Raw genomic sequence first — 24,853 nt, forward strand, 5'->3', positions numbered from 1 at the left:
AAAGAGGGAGGCTTTAAATAGATTAGATTGGAGGAGGAGTGTGCGTAGCTGTGTTGGCCTCAGGTGGCTTTGTGCTGCAGTGAGTTATTAGTAGTAGTAGTTGCATTTTCTCTACCTTTGGTTCTGAAAATGCAATTCCTGTTATTTGAGTAGAATTCTGAGCCATATCAATGTGTTTTTTTTTTCTTCAAAATTTAGAAAATGTATTTGCATAGGCTATCTTTGAAGCCTTATAAATTGGAATTGGGCAAAGTTGTGAAGCTGAAAACAATTTTGTTCTACTTCATTCAAGCAGAAGATCTATTTTGCAAGGTCAGGCCACTCTAGAGGGAGAAGGAGTGGAGGTGGGTTTCAAAATACCTTCCCAGGACATACTTTGGCCTTTAGACCCATCCCTGAAAGTTTCATTTTCCTAACCTAACCCCTTTCCAAGACGGCCAAAAGTCAATCAACTAGAATTTTACCCAGTTTTCTGTCTGGTGGTAAAAAAAAACCTCTAAACTAGGCTAATTGAGAAGTGTTAGATGGGGAAAATAATGCTACAACTGTTTTTGTTATTATTATATAATTTCCTGCACAAGAGTATTGTTCAAACAGGATTAGTGAAGTTTGCAATCCAAGAGAATCTAGTGAAACACAAGCCAGTCAAAGAAGGCAATAAAGAAATAAAGCCTAGGCCTATATTTTACCCTAGGTAACTTCTTACCTAATAATTTAAAGTTCATTATTGGGCAGCCTCTTGATGAAGATTCAGAAAATTTTCTTTAAATTATAAATATATTCAAGTCAACTAGTTCATATGTTATCTGGTTAAGAAGCAAGGAAGATCAAGTTTTAAATTCTAGAAACACTTCTAGCTCAATGATTGGTGGAGGTAGAAAAACACGCCACCTATAATTGCCGCTAGGCGTTTGCTAGATGCCGCTATCATTCACACAACAATAATAGATGAATTATTTCTAATCCTAGCCTATAAAACAAAATGTAAAACAGTGGAGTACAAAAGAGAAGAAAAACGTTGCCTAACTCTAACTTTAGGAATGGGACACTAGCTGAACTTTGGTTTGTAGTCTATATTTGTCCATTTTCGAATCTTTTTTCCTTTATAAGAAAAATGCTTCATTTGAAAAGTCCAGCTATTCGAGCTTCGGCGCCTTGACCCTACTGCATGTGCTAAAGATGGAAGTACCGCAAATTTGAATGAACTTTAAATTAATTAATGATCAAGTCTAAACGTGGGTTTATTTTCGTTTAATAAATGATCATCTCTCTTTTAGAATAGTTATATCAATAATATTCGTCACACATAAAACAGAACATTCTTAAATCTATTTCATCATTTCCAGCAAAACCTAAAATACCATTCCGGGACCCAATAGAGCAATTATTAATTATTATAATTAAGCAACTACTTCTCATGGTGTTGTGATGTGAAGTTTAAGTAAAAATGAGAAGCTTTGTGTCGCACTTTCATACTGATACTAATACAAAAGACAAACACCAAAAATTACATTTTTCATTTTTTTTTTTTGGTTGATAGGAATGATTGTCCCTTGAAAAATTGCAAACTTAGCACAAAGCTCCAGTCCAGCCCCCACAAAAAAAAAATTCAAAACCAAAAAGAAGCTCCTTACATGTGCCACCATTGTGATATGGATTTTATAAGCATCTGTCAACATCTGGAAACTGAGTTTAAAGTCAGGGTAAAAACTGAATTTGACGCTCTTTATTGACATACTTTAGCGTAGAGAGAAGGGAGTAGAGAAACAGAGGTGAATATTGCTCCACATGGAAATTAGTCTAAGTCCCTTCTCCTCAAAAACTTGCGACAAAAAATCTCTTTTTTCTCGATTTTGACCCCATCCCCTCACGATAAAAGCTTTTTGACAAAAAGAGAAATATCCCTAATATATTTAAACACGTGAGTATTTTTTCATTATTGTAATGTAGATTTATAAACTTACTTAGTATTTTTTCATCTGGATGCCAGTCAAAACTTTGCATATTTATTAGCACTATTAAGTTTACTTTGTCAACTATAAAAGGTATTTCATCTTCATTTTGTTTATAGCTTCGTAGGATTTTGAAGTAAATGTATCCTTCCAATTTTAGCATTGCATTGTAAAATGCATGTTTTTCCTTCGATTTTTTTTTTCATCACAAGAACACTCTCTCCTTATGAGTAACTTAAATCATCTCATCCATTAATACAAAAGTTCATCAAATTTAAGACGTTGACTTTCGATGTCTACTACTACTACTACTACTAATAACTCACCACAGCACCAAGCCGCCTGAGGCCAACACAGCTACACACGCTCCTCCTCCAACCCAATCAATTCAAGGCCTCCCTCTTCACACCCTACCAGGAAGTTTCAATTTCCTTTAAATCCTCATTTATGACATCCTCCTACCCCAGACTTTGGATGTCTACCTGTGGTAATGCAGTGGAATGGTGCTCTGTTTGTAAATTTGAGGCAGAGGGATCGATCCCCGCAGCGATAAGGCTAGGGGACAGGTTTGCTAATTATCCCTGTAAAAACACCCAGCAACTGAAAGGTCAATTCGACTCCCTATGCGGCAGTAATGACTCTGGAGGATATTCTCCTTTTACCTTTTGGCTATTCTTCTATATCCCCCGAAAAATTTTGGGGAGTTTTGAGGTACTGTAACTGTAAGTAAGCTTAAGAGCCTACATGCAGTTTCTAATCCAGAAAGTTTTCTGAAGACCCTGCATTCGATATTTTCTGGCTGGATTTAAATAATGCAAAGCTACCCCCCCTCCTTCTCAAAAGAGAAAAGACTTTCAATAGATATACCTGCCTATGATAATTCTCAGAATATTTTGCCAGTCTATGGTTTCATCCTACCACCCCAACTGCGGACGACCTGCTTTCCATTTAGTCATAGACGGTCGACCGAAAAGGACAATCTTTGGCATTCTGTCATCCTACGTGCCCTAGCCATCTCAACCTTTTTTCATTGAAGCCCTAGAAAAGAGGATTGAGCCGAACTTTTCATACAGTCTACTACTTAAAATACGGTAAACCAGCCGGATAGCACTACTCACTTTAATGTATTTTCCTGGCATACCATACAAGTTTAAACCCTTTGCTAAAGCTCTTCTATCAAAAGAATTGAACGCTTAATCATAATCTATAAACCTGAGGACTAAAGGTGTTGGATAACTCAGGAGCTTCTTAATTATTGACCTAAGAGTGAAAATTTGGTCGACACATGCTCTATGTTTTCTAAAACCGTACTGATCTTCTCTTAAAACTTTGTCTAAATAATCTCTCAGAATAAAGATTATCATATTACTAAGTAATTTGCTATCTACAGGGACCAGACTAATGCCTCGATAATTACCAGCACTTACTCTTATCAACTTTGTTTTACCATGGTTTAATTAATTTTTTCCTAAAATAACTAGGTACTTTTCCTTTTTCAAAAATCGTATTCATAATCTTCAGTAACTTATTTCTAACCTCAGTATAATTAAAAAACTCATTTACCACCCTATCAGCACCTGGAGCCTTATTATTTTTTAATCCTTTTAGTACTTTTGCTAATTTTTCCTCACAAGACAAATCTTCCTTCATAACCAAGGTATCACAAACTTTTTCGTTTTCTTCTATATATTTTCCTGCAACTCTATTTCGGTTTCGCACATTCCCAAAATGTTCTGCTCATCTCTTTTTGCAAACAATCATCTCCTAAAAAGTTTTTGAATTATTGGTAATTACATTTGCTGACAAATTGATCGTTGTACGCTCACCGAGAAACCTTTCTTAGATGAAGTTGCAACCAAAATTTTGATGATCATTTTCCATATTAATACTCGCTAAGAGCATTCTCGACTCTTAATAAAAAGCAACAGAGCAAAATTTCCTCACTGTTAATCAAAACCAACAAGAAATCCCTCTGAATAAGCATTTGAATTCAAATGCCGCGCTCACGTTTTTTTCACATACCATAGAATTGCAATTACGAAAAGTCAGACGGTTCGTAGACTGTTGCTGCATTGAAAAGTTTACTTTACACAAAAAACCATCTGTGCTGTACGTTTTGTTTTTAAATGTAATGCTATAAGTCATTGTACATTTTCTTTGATTATTCTCAGTGTTGCCAACCTTTTGATTCATGAATATATCCCCCGAGCATAAAAATTTGACATTTTTAGCCAGATTACGTCCTGTTTTGTGTACAATATGTTCCAATAAGATTTGAAATAATTTTATATTTCAATGAGAATTCCTCTTGAACAGGCATTGTCGGCATGAGGGTCAGCATTTTCGCTTCCTTTGGTAGATATTTGCCGATCAGAAAGCTCCACGCGTATGTCATAAGGAACAATTCAGGAGTAAAGCGACGTTCCGGAAAACCAAATAAGCTGGGTTGCCCTCCAATCAATTTTGAACCTTAAAAAAGCCCTAGAACTTTCAATTTCAAATCGAATGAGCTCCTTTTAAAGTTTCTACGATAACTCCTTTCATGCGAAGTGCATTGATAAAATAAATAAAAATAAATAGTACATTGTGACCACGTCACTCTTTACTTCAACAGTGCTATTGCACTGCTTATGATTTATGGTCGTTTTGAATTTTCGTTATTATATGAATTTATATCTGTTGAATTTACTTCTGAATTCTTATAAGTCCTTTGGACTACTTTGAAAAATAGTCATCTCACAATTTTGGCCAGATACGTTTGGAGAAAAGAATACGTCAGGGGGAGGACGGGAGTTCTAATTGCCCTTCTATTAATTTTGACTGTGAAAATGGAACTAGAAATTTCAAGTTCAAATCATATGAGCCTCCTCTAATGTTTAAACAACCATCCATTCCATAAACACCTAATATTCCCCCGGGGCATAACTTAAGACTTCCCAGGCTCTCGGGGGCTGTGTCAATCCCGAAGACTTTTTTATATGACCTTTGGACTTTTTTTTAAACAAAATTACAATCTCAAAATTTCTACCGGACCCATTTGGGGAAAAGAGGACACAGGGGACAGGGGTTTGCCCTCTAATCACTTTTGGCTCTTAAAAAGGCACAAGAACTTCTAATTTCCAATCCAATGATCCTCCTCCAAAGTTCACACGACCCCCCATTGTACAAAAACCTTATATGTTAATAACGGGCAACTAGTACAAGTCATAGGTCTTGCCCCAAGTGCTTGGGGGGGGGGTGTCACCCCCAAAAGCCTAATTACTGGATGTTTTAATTATGCTGAACAAAATCGCAATCTCAAAATGCTGACTGGATATGTTTGGAAGGATGACGGGCGTGGGGGGCTGGATAACCTCGAATTACTTTTGGTTTCTACAAACGGAATTAAAGCTTTCAGTTTCCAATCGAATGACCTCCTTTCGAAGTTTCTACTACAACTCCTTCTATAAGAAACAATACAACTCCTTCTATACGAAATGATACACTGTGACCATGTTGCTCTTTTCTTACAAATGTTCAAACTGGCAAAATTCAACCTGGGTGTTTGGCTTTGTTTTGATTCCAGGTCATCAAGAATCTTTTTTTTTCATTTTGTTAAATTTTCATTTCAGTTGGTAATACTTGACACATAAATAGATGTTTTTGCCTAACTATCTGATCCCGGAAGTGAGTGTTAACGGAAAACGTGCCTGCTTGTCTACTGCTATGACTGTAGCGTAATAACAAGGAGAAATAAAGTCGTTTTTAGATGAAAGAATATTCGCTTGCAAATAATTTCAATAGTATTTGCAGATAGTTTTCTTCGGGAAAAAGTAAGCAACTCCAAAAAATACAGTATAAAATATAAAAAATTAGTAGAAAGCAAGTAATTAAGTAGATTTATTGCAAGATAAGCAGTTTTAGCACATCTTTGGTGAAAAGTGACATTTTTACAAAAACATATATACAGTAGGGAAATACTTTGTTTTGTCCCATAAATTTGCAAAATGTGTCCCGGCACATAGGAGTACGTCCTTTGGACGTAAAATATGTTCAGTCGGCAACCCTGCTCAACAGCGTCTCATTCTCTTTACCGGCTTAATATTTCTTGCAAAAAAACCTGTTTCAAAACGACGGTGTTATTTGTCCCTTCATAAATTGCATTTCCTTGTTTGTCTAGATTTGTCAGTCAGCATTTGTTAATCCAGAATTGAAAATGATGGGAATTTTTTTTTCTCCTGAGGTAAATAATGGTGTTATTAGCCTAAGAAAATACGTAACAAAAATAATTCAGTAGAATTAAGATATACTTTTGAACACAGAAGCGTAGGATATAATCTCTGGTTAGGATTGGTACTCCACTTTGCAATACGGAGCACTTGGGTTCGATCCCCGCTGCAGCAAGGTTAGACGAATATTCACTAAACAAATCTCTGGTTAGTGCAACCTTGAAGGAAACAAATTTCAAAGAATGTAGCTACGGTGAGGAATACATAAAACCGGAAAAGCTATAATTGAAAGTAATTTTATTCCTTCAAGTTTTCAATACAAAACGGTTACATTTCTGTCAAATGACATAATTTTTTTTCTTTTTTTGTCGAAATGTTACTAAACTATACAATACAAAACTCCACGCAGAAATACTTTAAACCATGTTAGGCATATACATAACATTGCCAGTAGAAAAAGAATACAAAACGGAGAATATTTTGGCATTCATGGAAAATGAATATATACTGAGATCTAAAATCCGACAGTAAAACCGAGTATGAAATTACAAAAAAAAATATTTACGACTAAAATGTCTTTGTTACACTGACCCAAAATAAAATGAAAACTGCACTGTCTTGAAACACAAAAACGAGTAAATTGCTTTTGGCATAGAAAGTAAAAAAAAAAAGATTACATTGGACTCGAACATAAAAACAAAACTAATACTACTGTTAAAACAAAACTAGGGAGGCAGGGATACTACGGCTTTTTAACCGAACTTAGTCTTGTTAACTTAAGATTCTCTTGTTCAACAGAGTTTCCATCTCCATGATTAAAACCGTTTGTTAAACCCGTGTGATTTATCATACATCCTGGCAATTCTACACTACAATCTAATGATTCAGACGGAATAGGAGTTGCTAAATTATGGGAATCATTGGATACACTGGATAAGAGAGATAATCGAGACGGCGGTTTTTTCTTAGTAGGCCAACCAGTTTGATTTTTGCGCGGCCGGCCCCTTTTGCGAGGCACAATTGTTTTATCTATGGTTGTAACAGGCTTTTCAACAACGCTATGAAGTTTATCAGTGGCCTTTTTTATCTCGAAACTTTTAAAAATGGGCAACTGACTTTCGTCAAATTGTAATGCATTTAACTGACGCCAGTCAAACACTTCATCAAATTCACAACTGAAAGTAGGTTCCAAGGCTTCAGAGGGCACTACATCTCGTAAAATCAAACTTAAATCTTCTAAAGGCTTTTGGATCAGAACTTCAATCTCAGCAGGTGACATAGATTTGGTTGGCTTCTTGAGAAACTCTAGTTTTGATTCACTACAATCAGATTGAGAATCTTCTGCATCAGACAGCTGTTTATTCCTCAGCTCTGAAAGAATTGCTAACGTTGAAGCATGACATCTGGGGGATTTTCGGGCAAAATCATCCAAACACGGTTTGAACTTTCGACAAAATTTCTGCTTTTTAAACATACCTTCATACTGTTCAGAAGGTATTGGAGTTAAGGCATCACTAGATTGCGGCTCGGAGTCAACATTAAACCTATCTTCTTGTATATTTGTTTCCTCCTCCCTCAAATCATCATCAACAGATTCGTTCTTTAAATTACCATTTGGTGATGTTCCCTCCAAATCGCCATCAGGTAACCCATCCTTCAAATTACCATTAGGTAACTCATCCTTCAAATCCCCATTAGGTGATGGAGCCTTTAAATCTCCATTAGGTGTGTCAACAACTTTGCCTAAGCTATAGGCACAAAATTTCCTTGATATTCTTCGAGAATGTCCAAAAGGCATAGAATGCACTACCTTTTTTAAGGGAGTTTTGGTCTTTTGGATAACCCTACTAATTGCCATTTCGTATGGTAATTCAAATTTAAAACCTTCCCCTGCTCTGACTGAATTGACATTGAGCTTTGGACACTGTTCACAGTTCATATCTTGTCTGATAAATGTATGAAACCAAACTTCTCCTTGAGGTACTGATTCAAAGGAATAATTCAGAAGTTTATTGACCTCAGAATTCCCTATCATAGGATAAGGTATTACACTTTTTTTGACCAGTAATTCATTAACAGGAGGAGGCGACAAGGCAATAGCAGGTACAGGTCTAGGAATGGTTGAAGGTTCACTTTTCTCTTTTCTTTTCTTCTTAACAATTCTTTTTTCTGTTCTTACTTTAATCACTTCTGGCAATGGTAGGCCATTAGGTAAAGCACTTGCAAATAATATACTTCTCACAAACTCATTTTGAAATCCCGATTCACTTGTTATACCATTCTTTTTACAATCTGAAGTTACATCTTTTATCAACGATTTCCTCTGCTTTAATCTCTCAAGGTCTCTCGGCTTTTTCCGCGGGGGTAGAGGCGCATCTAAACTTTCGTCTGAAAACACTTCCTTTTTGACATCAAAATCTAGAAGACGTACTTCCTTAAACGAGCCTTTCATAGATTTTGATCTTATTTTCTTACTAAGAGGAGCAAAGTCTTCATCAGTTTCATCGTCTTTGTAATTTGCATCATCCCTCCCGTTACCTAATTCTCTAGGATTGACTTGAGGTTCAGGTTCTTTTTTAACTACTGGAATAACTGACTTTATAGTTTTATAATTTGATGGGTCTTCAATAGGTCTTAATCTTTTTTTCTTGCTAAGAGGAGCAAAGTCTTCATCAGTTTCATCTTCTATGTAATTTACATCATCCCTCCCGTTTTGTAATTCTCTATGAGTAACTTGAGGTTTAGGTTCTTCATTAATTACTGGAATAGCTGGTTTTATAGTTTTAAAATTTAATGGATCTTCATTAGTTCTTAATCTTTTTTTCTTACTGAGAGGAGGAATGTCTTCATCTGTTTCATCTTCTATGTAGTTTGTATCCCTGCCGTTTCTTAATTCTCTAGGGGTAGTTTGAGGTTCAGGTTCTTTCTTAATTACTGGAATAACTGAATTTATAGTTCGTGTCAATTTCATATCAATACTCCCTCGTCTGGTTCTTCCTGAGTAGTGCTCAATACTGGCGTCTATTAACATAGAAAGTTCATTCCTTCTAGGCGGGCGTGCCTTTGTACTCTGATCTAGTTGCTTTTTGGACACTGCACTAGTTTTCGATCGTAAAGAATGATTGTTTTGTTTCCTGCACTTCTTCGCTTTTTTACTATTTTTCGTAGTTTTGTCACTAAGATCAGCATTTGACAACAATGCTGGTATTGACTTTTTCAAGGAGAGACCCATGTCTCCCGAAATTTTTCTGTTTCTCACTGGCCGCATCTTGGAAGTTACTGAAAAAAGAAAGAGAATGAACTAATTTTAAAATGTCACAGGGAAAAGAGTGTAAGGGGAAGGAGAAAAGACAACAGAAAAAAAAATGTCCAGTAAAGGTTAATATCTACTACAAACACTGTTAATCTCGCGCAGCTTCTTATGTCTGAAAGTTTAATATCTATTTTAGCAAACAAGGATATATATATATATATATATATATATATATATATATATATATATATATATATATATATATATATATATATATATATATATGTATATATATATATATATATACATATATATGTATATATATATATATATATATACATATATATATACATATAAATATATATGTATATATCATGAAAAGAGAAATCACCAATGCTACAGCACAAAAAAAAAAAAAAAAAAAAAAAAAAAAAAAAAAAAAAAAAAAAAAAAAAAAAAAAAAAAAAAAAAAAAAAAAAAAAAAGAGACAAAAGGAGAAAAGGAAGACTGTTTTCCTAAATTAGTGATTAATATAGACCAGCACTTGAATGAGGCCTTAACCCTACTCATCCATACAATCACATAGGTCAAACAGCATAGCCACACACAATCAACCATAAAGAATTTCTACTACGATTTCTACTACGCTTCAAACCTTTGGTTATCTTTTTTAAGGTTTTTGAATCGTTTTAATCCCTTGTTAAAACGCATACAAATATATACATATACAAGGGCTCCTGATGAGCCCTTGTGTTGGGTTGTTGCCACTGAATTATTTGTCTTTACTGTTTTTATTGTTTGGTAAATGACGACTTATACTTATTGACGACACGACTGTCCATGGACCATTGTTTATGGTTGATTGTGTATGGCTATGCTGTTTGACCTATGTGATTGTATGGATGAGTAGGGTTAAGGCCTCATTCAAGTGCTGGTCTATATTAATCACTAATGTAGGAAAACAGTCTTCCTTTTCTTCTTCTATATATAATATATATATATATATATATATATATATATAATATATATATATATATATATATATATATATATATATATATATATATATATATATATATACATAGTATGCATATTTCTTCTGAAAAACGGGATCATACTTTTTCTGGAATTGTCATGCTAACATTTACAGGTGTAAAAAACAAAACAAAAAACGATCCAGACATATCACAACTTTGGGAAAAATCGTTTCCCCCTTCTAGGCCCCAATAAATTCATCATAAATCATCTGCTGACTGAAACAGGAGAACTGTCAGCCTGAAGATTGACAGGCGGTTCCAGGCCTTAAAAGGGTGAGTGAATAACAAACACATCATTACTCTTCTTAAAATTAAATTTGTATGCAAGAGAAATCAAATTCACAAATTAAATTGTTTTGACAGCACTTTGTTTATGGCAGCTGTAACTTCGGCAACATTCGTGTTCCGATGTGAAGAAACGACCTAGATAGGTCACAACTTTCGAAAAATTTGCTATGAGCCTTAATTTTGGAAAAAACATTTTTTTTATGAATGAAGTCACCTTCACATGTGTTTCTTATCATTCTTTTTCGTATTATTAAATATAATTAGTAGTAATTAATATAAATGCTTAGCGCAGTGTCTAGGACGTCAGGCTTATAATTCAAAGGTCGCAAGTTCGACTGTAGTAACAATCATATTTTTCATTGGAATTTTCCTATAGTCGAATCTTTCCAACATTTTTCATTTGAATATCACCACAAATACTTGGAATAGTTGTAAACTTTGCAAACTTTTAAAAGCACTTTGCATTTTAATTTGATTATATAGAATGGCTTTTCAGGACAAATATGCAAAAAGATTGTCATTCTTTTCATCGAGTGAAGTTCGGTTCCCTAAAATCACTGGTACAGAGCTTCAAAGACACAAGATTAGATTAAAAAAAGACTATCTATCTCAGTGCACAGACACTAAAAACCATGATAAAAAATACCAGATAAAATTATGAAGCACAAAATCTATCGACACTTTAAGCAAACATGATATTTGGTTAGGCTCAGAGCAATAAACGATTATTGGCCCATTTTCGGTTTGCCGAATCGATACGACCTTTTTAAAAAATAAATACTTTTTCCCTCTTAGGTTCCTTTGGCCCAGTATAGGAGGTGTGGTAGAAAAGTAATGAGACTGGCAATACTGCAAGCGATTGTGTGGCCCTCCGCTGTTATCCTTCAGAGTGCACGTGTATCAGAGCCCTCCCGTAGCTTAGTTCGAGTTTTTACACCGTCTGTCAACTATATAAATTTTCAAAATACAGTTGGTGAAGTTGTATTTTTGTTGTGCGTCACGCAAAATGGAGCATCAGAGCTTGGAGCAATGTTGTGCCACTAAATTATGTGCTAAGCTTAGAGGATCGGCAAGTGTGACGTTTGAAAAGTTAAATCAGGCCTATGGGGAGCATTCTTTATCCACGAGCTCAAGTTTTTGATGGCACAAAGCATTTTTGGAAGGCAGAGAAAATGTTGAAGATGAACAACGTTCAGGGAAGCCTTCAACTTCGAGAACTGACAAAAACATCGAACCTGTGAAAACTCTTTTGAAATCAGACCATCTCACATTGACATTACAAATGTTGAGTGAACAATTAAATTTCAACAAATTTATCGTTTTTCTAAATAAAAGCATCCTTGAAAGGATCAGAAAAGGTGCCATTCGCATGAAACCAGACATTGAAGAAAAATGGTTGCTCCATCCTGACAACACTCCGTGTCAAACTTTCATCTCCATAACATAATTTTTAACCTTAAAAATATTCAAGTGATTCCCTATCAACCTTATTCCTCTGTCCTCAGTCCTTCTGACTTCTTTCTTTTCCGTAAACTGAAAAATATCGTCAAAGACCGTTATTTCAGGGCTTTGAAATCATTCAAAAGACTGCACCAGACATACTGAAGGCAATAATGGTAGATGACTTCCAGCGCTGCTACGAACAGTTTCTCTCTCAAGAGAACTACTTTGAAGCGGATAGACATTGCTATTTGAAAGAAATAAAAGACTTTGTTAATTCAAAAATCAGTCTCACTACTTTTCTGCCTCACCTCGCATATGTAGAAAAAGTTACAAGCCAATCTGAGACTAAAATAACTTGGACCCATTTTAGGCATCCCGAATCAATACCTCAATTATCTACAGCTATTGTCTGCACTGATGTCCCTTCGTCTCTGTCTAAATGCCATGTACGTCAAAAGTCTATCAGAGACGAAAAAAATGTGGGCACATTTTCAGACGTCAAGAACTGAACCAGTCAAAATCAAATTTAAACGTGTTTTATGAATAGGTATCTTCCTACCCCGTAAGCCTCCGAATGCTAATTGGAAGCCGATTCGAAAGACGAAACTTCAGGCCCTGTTTTGTGCCTCCGAGTCTTGCAATGATCAAAACACTCAAAGTCAACCAGCTGGGCTGAACGAAAGTATTGCGAGTCCCAGCTGACCGAGAAAAACATTTTTGGCCCCTTCTGGAGCAAAAAATATTTTTCAATTTTTCCTGTACATGAGGGTCCTTTTGATATGATAGCTTAAGGATTTAAGGTATCAAGCTTGCAAGAAAAAATTATCGGCCCTTTTTCTGGTTACCTAATGTTTAGGAGACACAAATGTTTCAACAATCTTATCCATTTCCCTAAACGTAACGTTTGAAGCCCCTTACCCCCCTCAGACATTCCCTGAATGTTTTAACTCAATTCCCATCATCCCCGGGACATTAAAGACATAGTATCTTTATAGCTTGGTCGCACATACTGTCTTGCGATTAGCTTCACTATTTGACTGTGAATAGCTTCGAAGTTCAACTGGGGCTAATAGTGCTAACATTTTTAGGCGGATCGGCAGCACTAATTTGTAGGCCTCCTCATACCATCCTTCTAAATACAAAATATGAAATCGCTCGGCCTTCTCGTCACCCAAACACTCCAGAAGTTTCATCCCAGCAAGTTGTTCCTGAGGTGTTGCATATACGCCATTTCAAGAACCTGGAAGTAAAATTTCGTATAATTTACCTCTGCCCCTCCCCCAAGTCACAATTCCATGTCCGCATAACCTCCAACGCTCCCTGAAAATTTCAACTCGATGGCAAGGCTATTTCTGAAATAATGCAGATACATGATTTTGATAACCAGGGTACTAACTTTTTTTCAGTCTATATTGTTATTATACAGGTAATAGATTCTAGTCCCACAGGGGTCAAAAAGTTTAAACAGACTGGAGACCTCTATCTTTAAACAGTTCCCCTCTGCCCCATTTCAAGTCATGATTCGATGTCTACTCCCTCCCCCTCAACACTCCCTGGAAGTTTCAACTTTATTCCCAAAATCATTCCCAGGATATATACGATATTGTAATGACCTGGCAACACATATTGTCTTTTGATTTATCATATTACTTAACCGTGAATAGATTATAGCGCTTTTTTACCCACCCCCCTCTGACCGTTCCTCAAAGTCAAAATAGACCTCCCCTTGGTTAACTTCGCGGCTTAAACATAAATAGACTATAGTTACCATTGAAGCTTATAGTGCAAAACGTTATGATGGATCGGACACATATCGTTTTTAGCCAATACCCACCGCCCACCCCCCTAAAAATAATGTCCCCTTAAGCCTTTCCTGACATACACAAACTACATGAAAGGTTCACCTGCTTCTCCAATCACTTCCCAAATTCTTGCAGATATAGTTTTGAGTCTGGATAAGGCGTAGCTTCTTTTGACTTACATCTGCCCATTTCCCCAAATCAAAATTGAGCCCTACTGGACCCCCCTAGCATCCTCTGAAAGTTTCAACTCAATCAACTCAAGCCATTCCTTAGATATTGCGGAAAACCTACATTTTGGATACCATTAGCTCAAGGACTTCCAGATGTAAGTTTCAGGCCAATAAAAAAAAGCTTTTTAACACATATTTTCGGGGGGGGGGGGGGTGGACCTTTCCCCTATCTTGAAAATAAAAGTGGCTATTTCAAGTTTTAACCCAATATCATGGTGGGTTACAGAGGGAGGGAGAGGGGAGGCTAAATGATATGGGTGGCCGAGTCTTAATTACTTTAGATTCTAAGAAAAAGTAGGAATTTCGATTTCAAATCGAATGAACATCTGTCCAAGTTTCTATGAACACACTTGCACAGGAAGTGGCTTAGGGAGCACGTAATGGCGCTTCGTTAAACCAACGTGGTAATGCTGCCTTTGATACTCCTTAAAAACCCTCACAGAATCACGAGTATCATACGAACTTACATTATCAGATGAAGAATAACATGATCTATTCTTACGATTCAAAACCCAACTAGTAGAGAAAATAATATCACATTCCCACTTGAGTTGGAATTTCTAGTTGCTCTTAGCTCAAACCTATAGTCTTTCGAATTGCCCACGGTGTGGTTACTCTCAATTTGAACTTGCGTCCATGCCAGCGCTAATCTAATTTGTTCTTCAAGCCTTATACGAGTTTTTCCCCTGTTCTTCTCTTTTTTCTACTGTAATCTGGTTGCTGTCATTTTGTTCAATTGCATTTTATCCTGTTTTGCTATCGTAGTTCCCCCGCTCTCTCTACCTTGTTTTTTACAATCTCGCTCCATTTCTCCTATTCTCCTTCAACACTTATATTTTGTTTGTTTGATGGGTTGGATATTTCGTAGTAGACGGATGTAGTGAAATGTGGAATAACTACCATTTCTGGGCCTGTAATTTATTGTTGTTCTTTGTTATGGCACTTGGTATTAACCAAGTGACACATAGCAGTCGCCAATTCTGTCGGTCTGTCTGTCGGTCCCGGTTTTGCTACTTTAGGCACTTCCAGGTAAGCTAGGACGATGAAATTTGGCAAGCGTATCAGGGACCGGACCAGATTAAATTAGAAATAGTCGTTTTCCCGATTTGACCATCTGGGGGGGAGTGGGGGCCCGGTTAATTCGCAAAAAATAGAAAAAATGAAGTATTTTTAACTTATCAGCGGGTATTTGGATCTTAATGAAATTTGATGTTTGGAATGATATTGTGTCTTAGAGCTCTTATTTTTAATCCCGACCGGATCTGATGACATTGGGGGGAGTTGGAGGGGGAAAACCTAAAGTCCCGGTTTTGCTACTTTAGGCACTTCCAGGTAAGCTAGGACGATGAAATTTGGCAAGCGTATCAGGGACCGGACCAGATTAAATTAGAAATAGTCGTTTTCCCGATTTGACCATCTGGGGGGGGGGGGAGAAGGGGCCGGTTAATTCGGAAAAATAGAAAAAATGAAGTATTTTTAACTTATGAGCGGGTGATTGGATCTTAATGAAATTTGATGTTTGGAATGATATTGTGTCTCAGAGCTCTTATTTTAAATCCCGACTGGGTCTGATGACATTGGGGGGAGTTGGAGGGGGGAAACCTAAAATCTTGGAAAACACTTAGAGTAGAGGGATCGGGATGAAACTTGATGGGAAAAATAAGCGCATGTCCCAGATACATGATTGACATAATCGGAACTTATTTGCTCTCTTTGGGGTAGTTGGGAGGGGGGGGGGAGTAAGTCTTAAAAATTAGAAAAATGAGGTATTTTCAACTTACGAACGGGTGATCGGATCTCAATGAAATTTGATGTTTAGAAGGATATCGTGTCTTACAGCTCTTATTTTAAATCCCGACCGGATCTGGTGATGGGGGCGGGGAGTTGGGAGGGGGAAACCTAAAACTTGGAAAACACTTAGAGTGGAGGGATCGGGATGAAACATGGTGGGAAAAATAAACACAAGTCCTAGATAGATGATTGACATAAACGGAACGGATCCGCTCTCTTTTGGGTAGTTGGGGGGGGGGGGGTAATTCTGAAAAATTAGAAAAAATGAGGTATTTTTAACTTACGAATGGGTGATTGGATCTCCATGAAATTTGATTTTTAGAAGGATATCGTGGCTCAAAGCTCTTATTTTAAATCCTGACCGGATCTGGTGACATTGGGGGAAGTTTGGGGTGGGGAGACCTAAAATGATGGGAAACCCTTAGATTGGAAGGATTGGGATGAAACTTGGTTGGAAAAATAACCAAAAGTCTTGCATACGTAATTTACATAATTGGAACGGATCCGCTCAATTGCGGGGGGGGGGGGGTAATTCTGAAAAATAAGAAAAATAACGTATTTTTAACTTACGAAGGAGTGATCGGATCTTCATGAAACTTCATATTTAGAAGGACCTCGTAACTCTGATATCTTATTTTAAATCTCAACCGGATCAAACGTAATTGGGGGGGGCAGTTGGGGGGACCGGAAATCTTAGAAAATACTTAAAGCGGTGAGATCAGGTTGAAACTGGATGGGAAGAATAGAAACCTGTCTAAGATACGTGACTGACACAACTGGACCGGATCTGCTCTCTTTGGTGGAATTGGGAGGGGGGAGGTAATTTTGAAAATTGAGGTATTTGTAACTTACGAAAGGGTGACCAGATCTTAATGAAATTTGATATTTAGAAGGATCTTGTGCTATAAAGTTTAACTTTAGGTTCTGACTTTCTCACAAGTGCCAAATGAGCTCTTGGCTCTTCCGACCTCGTCCAAATGAGCTCTTGGCTCTTCCGACCTCGTACCATATGAGCTCTCGGCTCTTCCGACCTCGTCACAAGTGCCATATGAGCTCTTAGCTCTTGTTTTTGAGGCAAGGGCTTTTTGTTTGACAAGATTTAGAATTCTTTTTTTCTGATGTTAATCAGACAGTGATTGGAACATCAGTTGACACTAGAATGTCTCTAGTCTCTAGACTAGAGACTATGTATAGACTAGAGACTAGAGACTATCTAGACTATGTATCTTGTCTCTAGACACTAGAATGCTTCAAATTTGGCATCCTTGGACAGATTTTTCAAGACAAAAAGGAACCTACATGAATTATACAGGTTAAGTAGATTTTCATTATATTTTGGACAGCTAATACGGCCCCAAAGGAGGTGGTGGTCTAGAGTTTCAATGATAGTTTTGCAAAGTCAGCAAAAAAAGGATGAGGGGTTGGATCCTGGTGAATTAAGGATTTAAAATGCCAAGCCTAGATTACTTAGGCCAGTGGCCTAAATAGTCAAATTTTCATAGGAAGACAGAACTCATTTGATTGACTATGTTAACAAAATCATTTATTATTTAGTAATAAAATCAGACAATACATACACATATTTCCGTACTGCCACCATGCCATAGGCAATAAAGTGCCAATAGGCGAATTTAAAAGAAGAAACAACAGTAACCCCCAGAAATACGAAAATTTGGTATACCCAAGTCTATCTAGTGGAAATTTCTTTGGAGAGCATTGTAGACAAGCTTAATTGGTAAATATAATGAAGGATAGTCATGAATATCTTGCTTTTTGAGTTGACATATCGATTTGGACTAAATTGTTTGAATTCCCCAGCTCATCGTGGTCTACTATCCGACCTTGAGAGCCCCCCCCCCCCACACTGAAGGACCAGTCACTAGACTCTGATAAATAAAAAATAATTGTCCTCAGGTAATGACTTACCCAGCCTCTAATACCGAGATATTGCAAATCATTTGTCCTTTATTTTATTCGGTATATTAATAATGTTACCTAGACAAATGTTTAATGTTTGATGCAGCTTATTTCAGGAATTTGCCTGTATGTGTTTTTGAATGTACCAACCATTTACATATTTAACATTCTGATATATTCGGTATTAACGTTCACTATTTTAACCGTAAAAATGATTCTTGACTTATAATAATTTTTTATTCACTCATATTACTTTATTGACCTTGAAGCAGTACTTGCTGCCTTAATTTTTTGTGTTGCTATTTATTTTATTTTTTTTTATCCTTGTTTTGGGTCTTTTTTTGTGTCATGACATGCTCATGTTAGCTCCAGCTATTGTAGTGAACAAAATATATTCTATTCTAGTAGTCTCAAAGCAGGTTATCCTTTTGAGGGGTGTTCATATTTGATGTATTCATGATTAATGGGTATTCTCAGCCATAATAGACAGCCATCTTGGCATATAAATGAAGTCCCTTTTCAGCAGCAGCTATATCTAGGAACATGTACCGTAGAGATGATCTTCACAGCCTTGGGTAATTAGTTAGGGAACTTCTATTTAACATATTCTTATGAAGTTAAAAGCAGACGAGTTCTTGAACCAATCATATAGTGAAAAGGAATATGTCTTGGTGAAACACTTTTTTCTTTAACAAGTCATTCTTGTGAAAGAAATTCTAATAGTATTTCCAAAATTGTTGCTGGTGAAATGTTTATTTTACTTTACTGAAAATAAGAGCAGCGTTGTCAACTATATTAGTGGACATCTCCTCTTTGGAAACAATATATAATATGTTATCCCTTCCAATCGAAAAAGGATTCCGTTTAATTTAGACTTTGTGCACAAATTTACTATATTCATTGAAAAATACCTTTTTCTGGTATTTTGATAGAGTTCACACTATTGTGGTTTTCTTGCTTCCTCTATCTTTCTACAGGAATATGTTATGTGGAAATTCCCGGGAACTATTTGGGAAAATTCCCAGGAAATTCTCCGGAACTATTTGGGCAAAATTTTCCCTTATACGATAAAAAATAAAACCGGCAAAGAAGAAATTTACTGAGTGAATAGTTAAATAAATAAGATAAATAACAAACAAGTTATTTATTAAGGAATCTTTAAGGGAAAATTGAAAAAAATTACCACGCCTAAATTTGAAAAAAAAAACATTTTGCCACCCCTTTCCCCTTATTTTTGTGAAACGACACCACTGCACCTATTCATGAAAAACCATGGACTCAAGATATTTGGGATCTGATAAAATTGAGAAATGAATTGCATTTAACTTGACCTGAGACAAATTTCAAAAGGTTAAGAGAGACAATTCTGTGCTAAATAAGATGTTCACGTAAGCAGTATGGTTCAAAAATAACAAGCAAAATATATTAATCCAACACAAGGGTTGATTAAACCCTTGTGTTTAATTAGCCGATAATTGATTATTGGTGAAAAAGTGACCAAAGTTGAAGTTAGAGATAATGATGGTAAACCCCTGCAACCTAATGAGATTAATGAATATTTTTGGATCATTTTGTAAAACTCAACCGCGACTAACAATATTATCACCTAATGACTCAGTTTAAATTATCCCTATCCTAGAGATTAGTTCAGTTGTTAAGAAGTTGAAGGCACTTGATCCTCGTAAATTTAGTTACCCAAGTGAGATACTAATTAAATTGATTATTGAGTGTGCTAATCTTTTATCCACTCCTTTAACGGCAATGTTGAACCAATGTTTTATTCATGGTGTTTTTTCCCTATTATTTTTAAACAGGCGCATGTTACCCCAATCCTCAAATGTAAGGCCTTCAAACATATTAACCATACGAGGCCGATTGATAAACACCAGCTCTTTTAAAAGTGTTTGAAAGTTTCATTTTTCATTGTTTATTTGGGGACGTAAAAGATAGCAGATTCCCAACAATTTGGATTTAGATTCGAGCATTAAGATCTATCTATTCTTTTTTCAAAAAGGATTAATCTCAGTTTTACACCATTTGTTGGTAATGGACTTTTATTCTGATTTAATTAGACACTGAATTGTTTCAGTAGTTACGAAATAGTGAGGACATTTTTACGTCTTATAAAAAATTATTAATATTCATTCAGTATCTGTAACCGAGTGGAATATCTGACGTCACTGAATAACTTGAATTGACTGAAGTTTTTGTCCGCTGCATAAATTGAACTTTCGGCATTATTAAAATACGACAATTTCATATAAAATCAAAGAGCGGTATGCCAGTTTGTATCCGTATTGGCAAGACCTTTGAAAAGTACAGCTTTGAATTTGTTCATTTCATTTCAAGGAATGTTTACACAAGGCCAGAATTCAGGGGATAGCCATATCTCTAATGATGCAGAATCTCGAATAATGGCAATGCTCACCCTAATGAATGGTCAGTTAGCAAAAATAGACCCAATTTCATCAGAAATAGCAGGAATAAATAGGGGGCTGGCCCAGTTATCAATTAAGGTGGAGGGAACGATCGCTGAAGTTAGGGCACAAAATATAAATACGCAGCGAGAAGTGAATTCTCTGAAAACTGAACTGGAGAAGATGAGACTTAAAATGAGTAATATGGAGGCTGATTCAAAACGAGCAAATGTAATCTTGTATAACTTTGATCCGTCAAGACGAGCACAGACATTACTTGAAGATATAGTTGCCATTTTTAACCAGTTTATACCGAATGCCTCGATACATCTTAGTGACATAAAAGACGTTTTCTGCATTAAGTGTAATCAAAACACCCGCCCCGTTTTGGTTAAATTTAAGAGCGCTTTTTGCCACGATTTCGTTCTGAAATCAGGTCAACATTTTAGACACGCAAAAATTTGGATTACGCCTGACTACACAACACGAGAATTACTTGCGAAAAAGAAATTTACCCTTGAGGCAGCGAAATCAGCGGGGAAAGAGGCGAAGTTGCGTGGTATGAATTGTTTGTAGAGAACAAGGGTTATATATACAATTTTGAAACTGATGCGATAGAGGAGCACAGAGTACCTGGTGGTGAATATAGAAGGGGAGTTGCTAGTGCATACCAGGTATCGGCTGTTGGAGGTTTGAACATAATGTTAAAAGATGGCGGAAGACCGAGAGCGGATTCGCAGTTATCAAATTCAAGCATCACATCTATGCAGTCATTCGGTAGCGCATTTAGTGATCCTGTAAAATCGCAAAATGAAATCGAAGTGCATAAAACACCCTTGTCTGTTGCAGCGCCAAAAGTTGAAAGGGGCGCTCCAAAGAGAGGAAATTCTGAAATTGTTAGCCCGAATGATAGTGCGCGAATTACAACACAGCCACCCTTTCTTAGAGGTAAGGCCACAAAAAATGAAAGTCAGATCGCACCTCGTAAGCTATCTTTCCAAGATCAAAGTGATTGGTCACAAGAATAGGGAGACCAGGGCCATGATGTTGTGCAGGAAAGAATAAATATAGTGCATTAGAACATTCAAGGATGGAGTGAAATGAAAATTAATAGTCTATTGGCATCGCAATGTATGTTTGATATTATAGTATTCTCTGAAACTTGGTTGGAAAAAGAAATTCAGTTTGAAAGGTTTCGGTATTTCGGTGTCCATCGTAAAAAATCTAAGAATGGACGGTTTATTATTTTTTATCCAATTTATATCCCTCTAGAGTCGAGCTCGTACAACGAGGAGGATACTTGGTGTATATTAGAGGATGAAAAACGTAAATTTTCTATTCAGTTTCCTTCTGACTTGTTTTGTCTTATGGGGGACTTTAATGGTTATGCTGGGGTTACTCCAGAATTTTTGATGTCACCTCATGCCTGTACGGATGAAAATGCTTGGGAGGTTTGGGATGATTTAGTAATCCATCTCCCTCCGAGGGTAAGTAAGGACCATAGAAGACGAAAGAATAATTGGGACCGTAAAATTTTGGACTTTTGTGGTAAGGAAAATTTTGTTATTTTAATGGAAGAGTTGGAAAGGATGGAGATGTGGGAAATTTCACTTGTTTTTCTGGGACTTCTCCAAGTGTAATTAATTATATTTTGGTGGATATTCCTCTTTGGCATCTATATGCGGATTTCGAGGTGATGGCAGTGGTAGGTTCAAATCACTTACCTGTTAGGGCTACTTTTGAGTTGGTTAGTTCTAAGAAACTAGCGACTAATAGTGATAGGAAGAAAAAAAAATGCAGAGAAACTGAGGATTTAGGGATTAGAAAGGCACTAAAAGTACCAGGAGAGAATGAGAAAAGTTTTCAGAGTATGATGGCGAGTGAAGAAGTTCAGCAGGAATTAGAGAATTGTTTGGTTTTACTAGGTGATGGAAAAATAGAGGAGCCGTAAGCATTAGTAAATGATGTTGTATATGTTGTATGTAAGGTAGGTTCAAAGTTAAGAATGAGTCCGTAAGCATTAGTAAATGATGTTGTATATGTTGTATGTAAGGTAGGTTCAAAGTTAAGAATGATATTGAGAATGGATTTTTTGATGACGATTGTGAAAGAAAACGACAGGAAGTTTTAGAGGCACTGCGGAAAGCGAGGGATAGCATAGGTAGTAGGGAAAATACTAGATTTTATATGGATTATAAGTTGATTCGGAATAAGCATAAGAAAATGTTGAAGATTAAGAAAAAAGAGCATGAAATTAGCACAGGAGAGCAATTGAAAAAAGATTATAGAGAAGGAGATATTAGGACCTTTTGGCGTATAGTTAAAAATTCTATAGGAGGAACAGAGGTTTGTGATGGTATTCCAGCAGTAGATTCTTGACCTACATATTTAGAGGAGAGAGAAAACGAAGTGATTGGGGACCAAGGAGGAACTAGTTTCAGTGTAGATCTGGTATCTGCTTTACGTGATGTAGTTGATAGGCCAATGCAAGAATGTGATTATGATTTGGTTGCTCCCATCCAAGTAAGTGAAGTTTGGGAGACAATGACAAGAATGAGAGGCGGGTGTGCTACAGGTATAGATGGAATACCAGCCACACTTTGGAAGTGCGGACGGGTGTGGCTACTGCCTGTTATAGCAGGGATGTTTTCCGGTATATTGAACAGTGCAGAATGGCCCTTGTCTTGGGCTACGTCTGTTCTAGTGCCGTTATTTAAAAAGGGGGACAGATTAGACCATGAGAATTATAGAGGTATAAGCCCAAGTAATGTGCTTAGTAAGATTTTTGCTAAGATATCATGTTGTAGGATAGATAATTGGATAGACCAAAATAGAATTTTACCAGATTCGCAGGCAGGGTTCAGAAAAGGCTATAGTCCCATAGATCAGATTTTTATTTTATGTGGGATGATTAGGAAACAGGTTAGGAGAAAAGAGGGCAGGCTATTTGTCGCATTTTTGGATTTAAAAGGGGCGTTTGATGGAGTGGATAGAAGTTTAATGACAGAGTCGTTGTTAGCACTAGGGCTACCAAGCGCATTTGCTAAGATTATAGCTTCTTTGTATAATATACTTAAGATTGTAGTACGAGTAGGCAGGATTTCTCTAGGGTTATTAGGAGTAGACTTCGTGTTAAACAGGGATGTACAATTTCCCCAAGGCTATTTTCATTGTATATTAATGATTTTGAAGAATATTTGATAGGCAGAGGTGCCCCAAAAATTAAGCTTTCAAGTGCAAGCGTTACGGCATTACTTTTTGCGGATGACATAGCATTAGTAGCGGAAAGTAAAGAACATTTACGACAACTGCTAGATCTAGCATCTTCTTATTTTAGGAATAAGAAACTAGTGTTAACCATAAGGAAGTCGGTGGTAATGGTTTTTAAGGAAAAGTGGAGAACAGATAGATTCACAGTGTCAGTTTACGTATGAAGGTAGGACACTAGACTACGTAGATGAATTTCAGTACTTAGGTTGTAGGCTTTCGTCAGACAGAAAATGGAAGAAACATCTCAGGATAGTAGAAAGTAAGGGAAATAGACTACTAGGATTGGTAAGCAAAAGTAGTATCAAGGAAATTAGGGATGAAGGACTGCTAAAGTATGTTTTTAAAACTAGGGTTAGATCGGCTTTGCATTACGGGGCGGAGCTTTGGGGGTTTAATAAGGGGTTGAATTTAGAGAGAATGCAGTTGAGGTTTTTAAAGCGCATATTAAGCCTTGATAATAGGTTTAATGGGTTAGTACAAAGAGGGGATATAGGAATAAAGTGTATGGGACAGAGTAGGTTAATTAGTATGGTTAAATATTGGGAAAGGGTATCATCGATAGAAGATAATAGGTAAGTTAAACAAGCATTTTTAATGATGCTTCAAGATAGGAGGAAGGATTCGTGGTCAAATCAGGTGAAGAATATACTAGACCGTGTAGGGCTAGGTAATTGCTGGAATGAGGGAAAGGGGATAGGAGAGATGGTAGGGACTGTATCTAGGTCAGTTGCTAGTAGGCTAGAATCTCAGGAAGTTCAGGTTTGGCAAACTGAGAAGGCCACCTCGCCGTCCCTTGGGATATATGCGGAGGTCAAGGAGAACTGGGGCGAAGAAATTTATCTAAAAATGGGATTGGCTCCGGATGATTTGAAATGGGTAATGTATGTAAGGGGAAATTTTATGCCTCTTGGAGAACGTAGGAAATATTTAGGGAGAAATACATTGAGGGATGGTCCTTACAATTGCCCAATGTGTGGAGAGATGGATCAGTCTTTGCAACATTTTTTAGGGGATTGTAGGAAGTTGAGGGATTTGCGCTTGGAAATATGTGGTAAGGAGGTTGGGGGGAGAGATCGGATTTCGGAAATTTTGAGAAGTAGGTGTTACTTAACTATAAATAATATTGAAAAGTTCGTCCGGGTAGGTATGAGGTATCGTGATGTTTTCTTAAATAATTAGTTTAATGTTTTCTTAGTCTATGTTTGTTGCTGTATTTTTTTTCGCTTGTTTTGTGTATGTCACCAT

General features: G+C 36.6%; 2 protein-coding genes across 3 annotated transcripts in view; both read right to left on the minus strand.

The window, feature by feature from the left end:
* The window catches only part of LOC136036714 (protein disulfide-isomerase A6 homolog), a 39,578-nt gene extending 38,708 nt beyond the window's left edge, over nucleotides 1–870 (minus strand). Inside the window, exon 1 of the mRNA XM_065719050.1 lies at nucleotides 707–870. Within this exon, the coding sequence (XP_065575122.1) occupies nucleotides 707–725 (19 nt within the window). The 5' untranslated portion in view covers nucleotides 726–870. The remainder of the gene's footprint in view (nucleotides 1–706) is intronic.
* Nucleotides 871–6,442: 5,572 nt separating this feature from the next.
* Nucleotides 6,443–24,853, minus strand: part of LOC136036716 (uncharacterized) — a 37,554-nt gene continuing 19,143 nt past the window's right edge. For both annotated transcript variants that reach the window (XM_065719057.1, XM_065719058.1), the window contains exon 3: nucleotides 6,443–9,439. In XM_065719057.1, coding sequence (XP_065575129.1) covers nucleotides 6,903–9,428 — 2,526 coding nt within the window. In that variant the 5' untranslated portion in view covers nucleotides 9,429–9,439 and the 3' untranslated portion in view covers nucleotides 6,443–6,902. The remainder of the gene's footprint in view (nucleotides 9,440–24,853) is intronic.

The sequence above is a fragment of the Artemia franciscana genome, chromosome 15 (assembly GCF_032884065.1).
Source record: "Artemia franciscana chromosome 15, ASM3288406v1, whole genome shotgun sequence".
NCBI lineage: Eukaryota > Metazoa > Arthropoda > Branchiopoda > Anostraca > Artemiidae > Artemia > Artemia franciscana.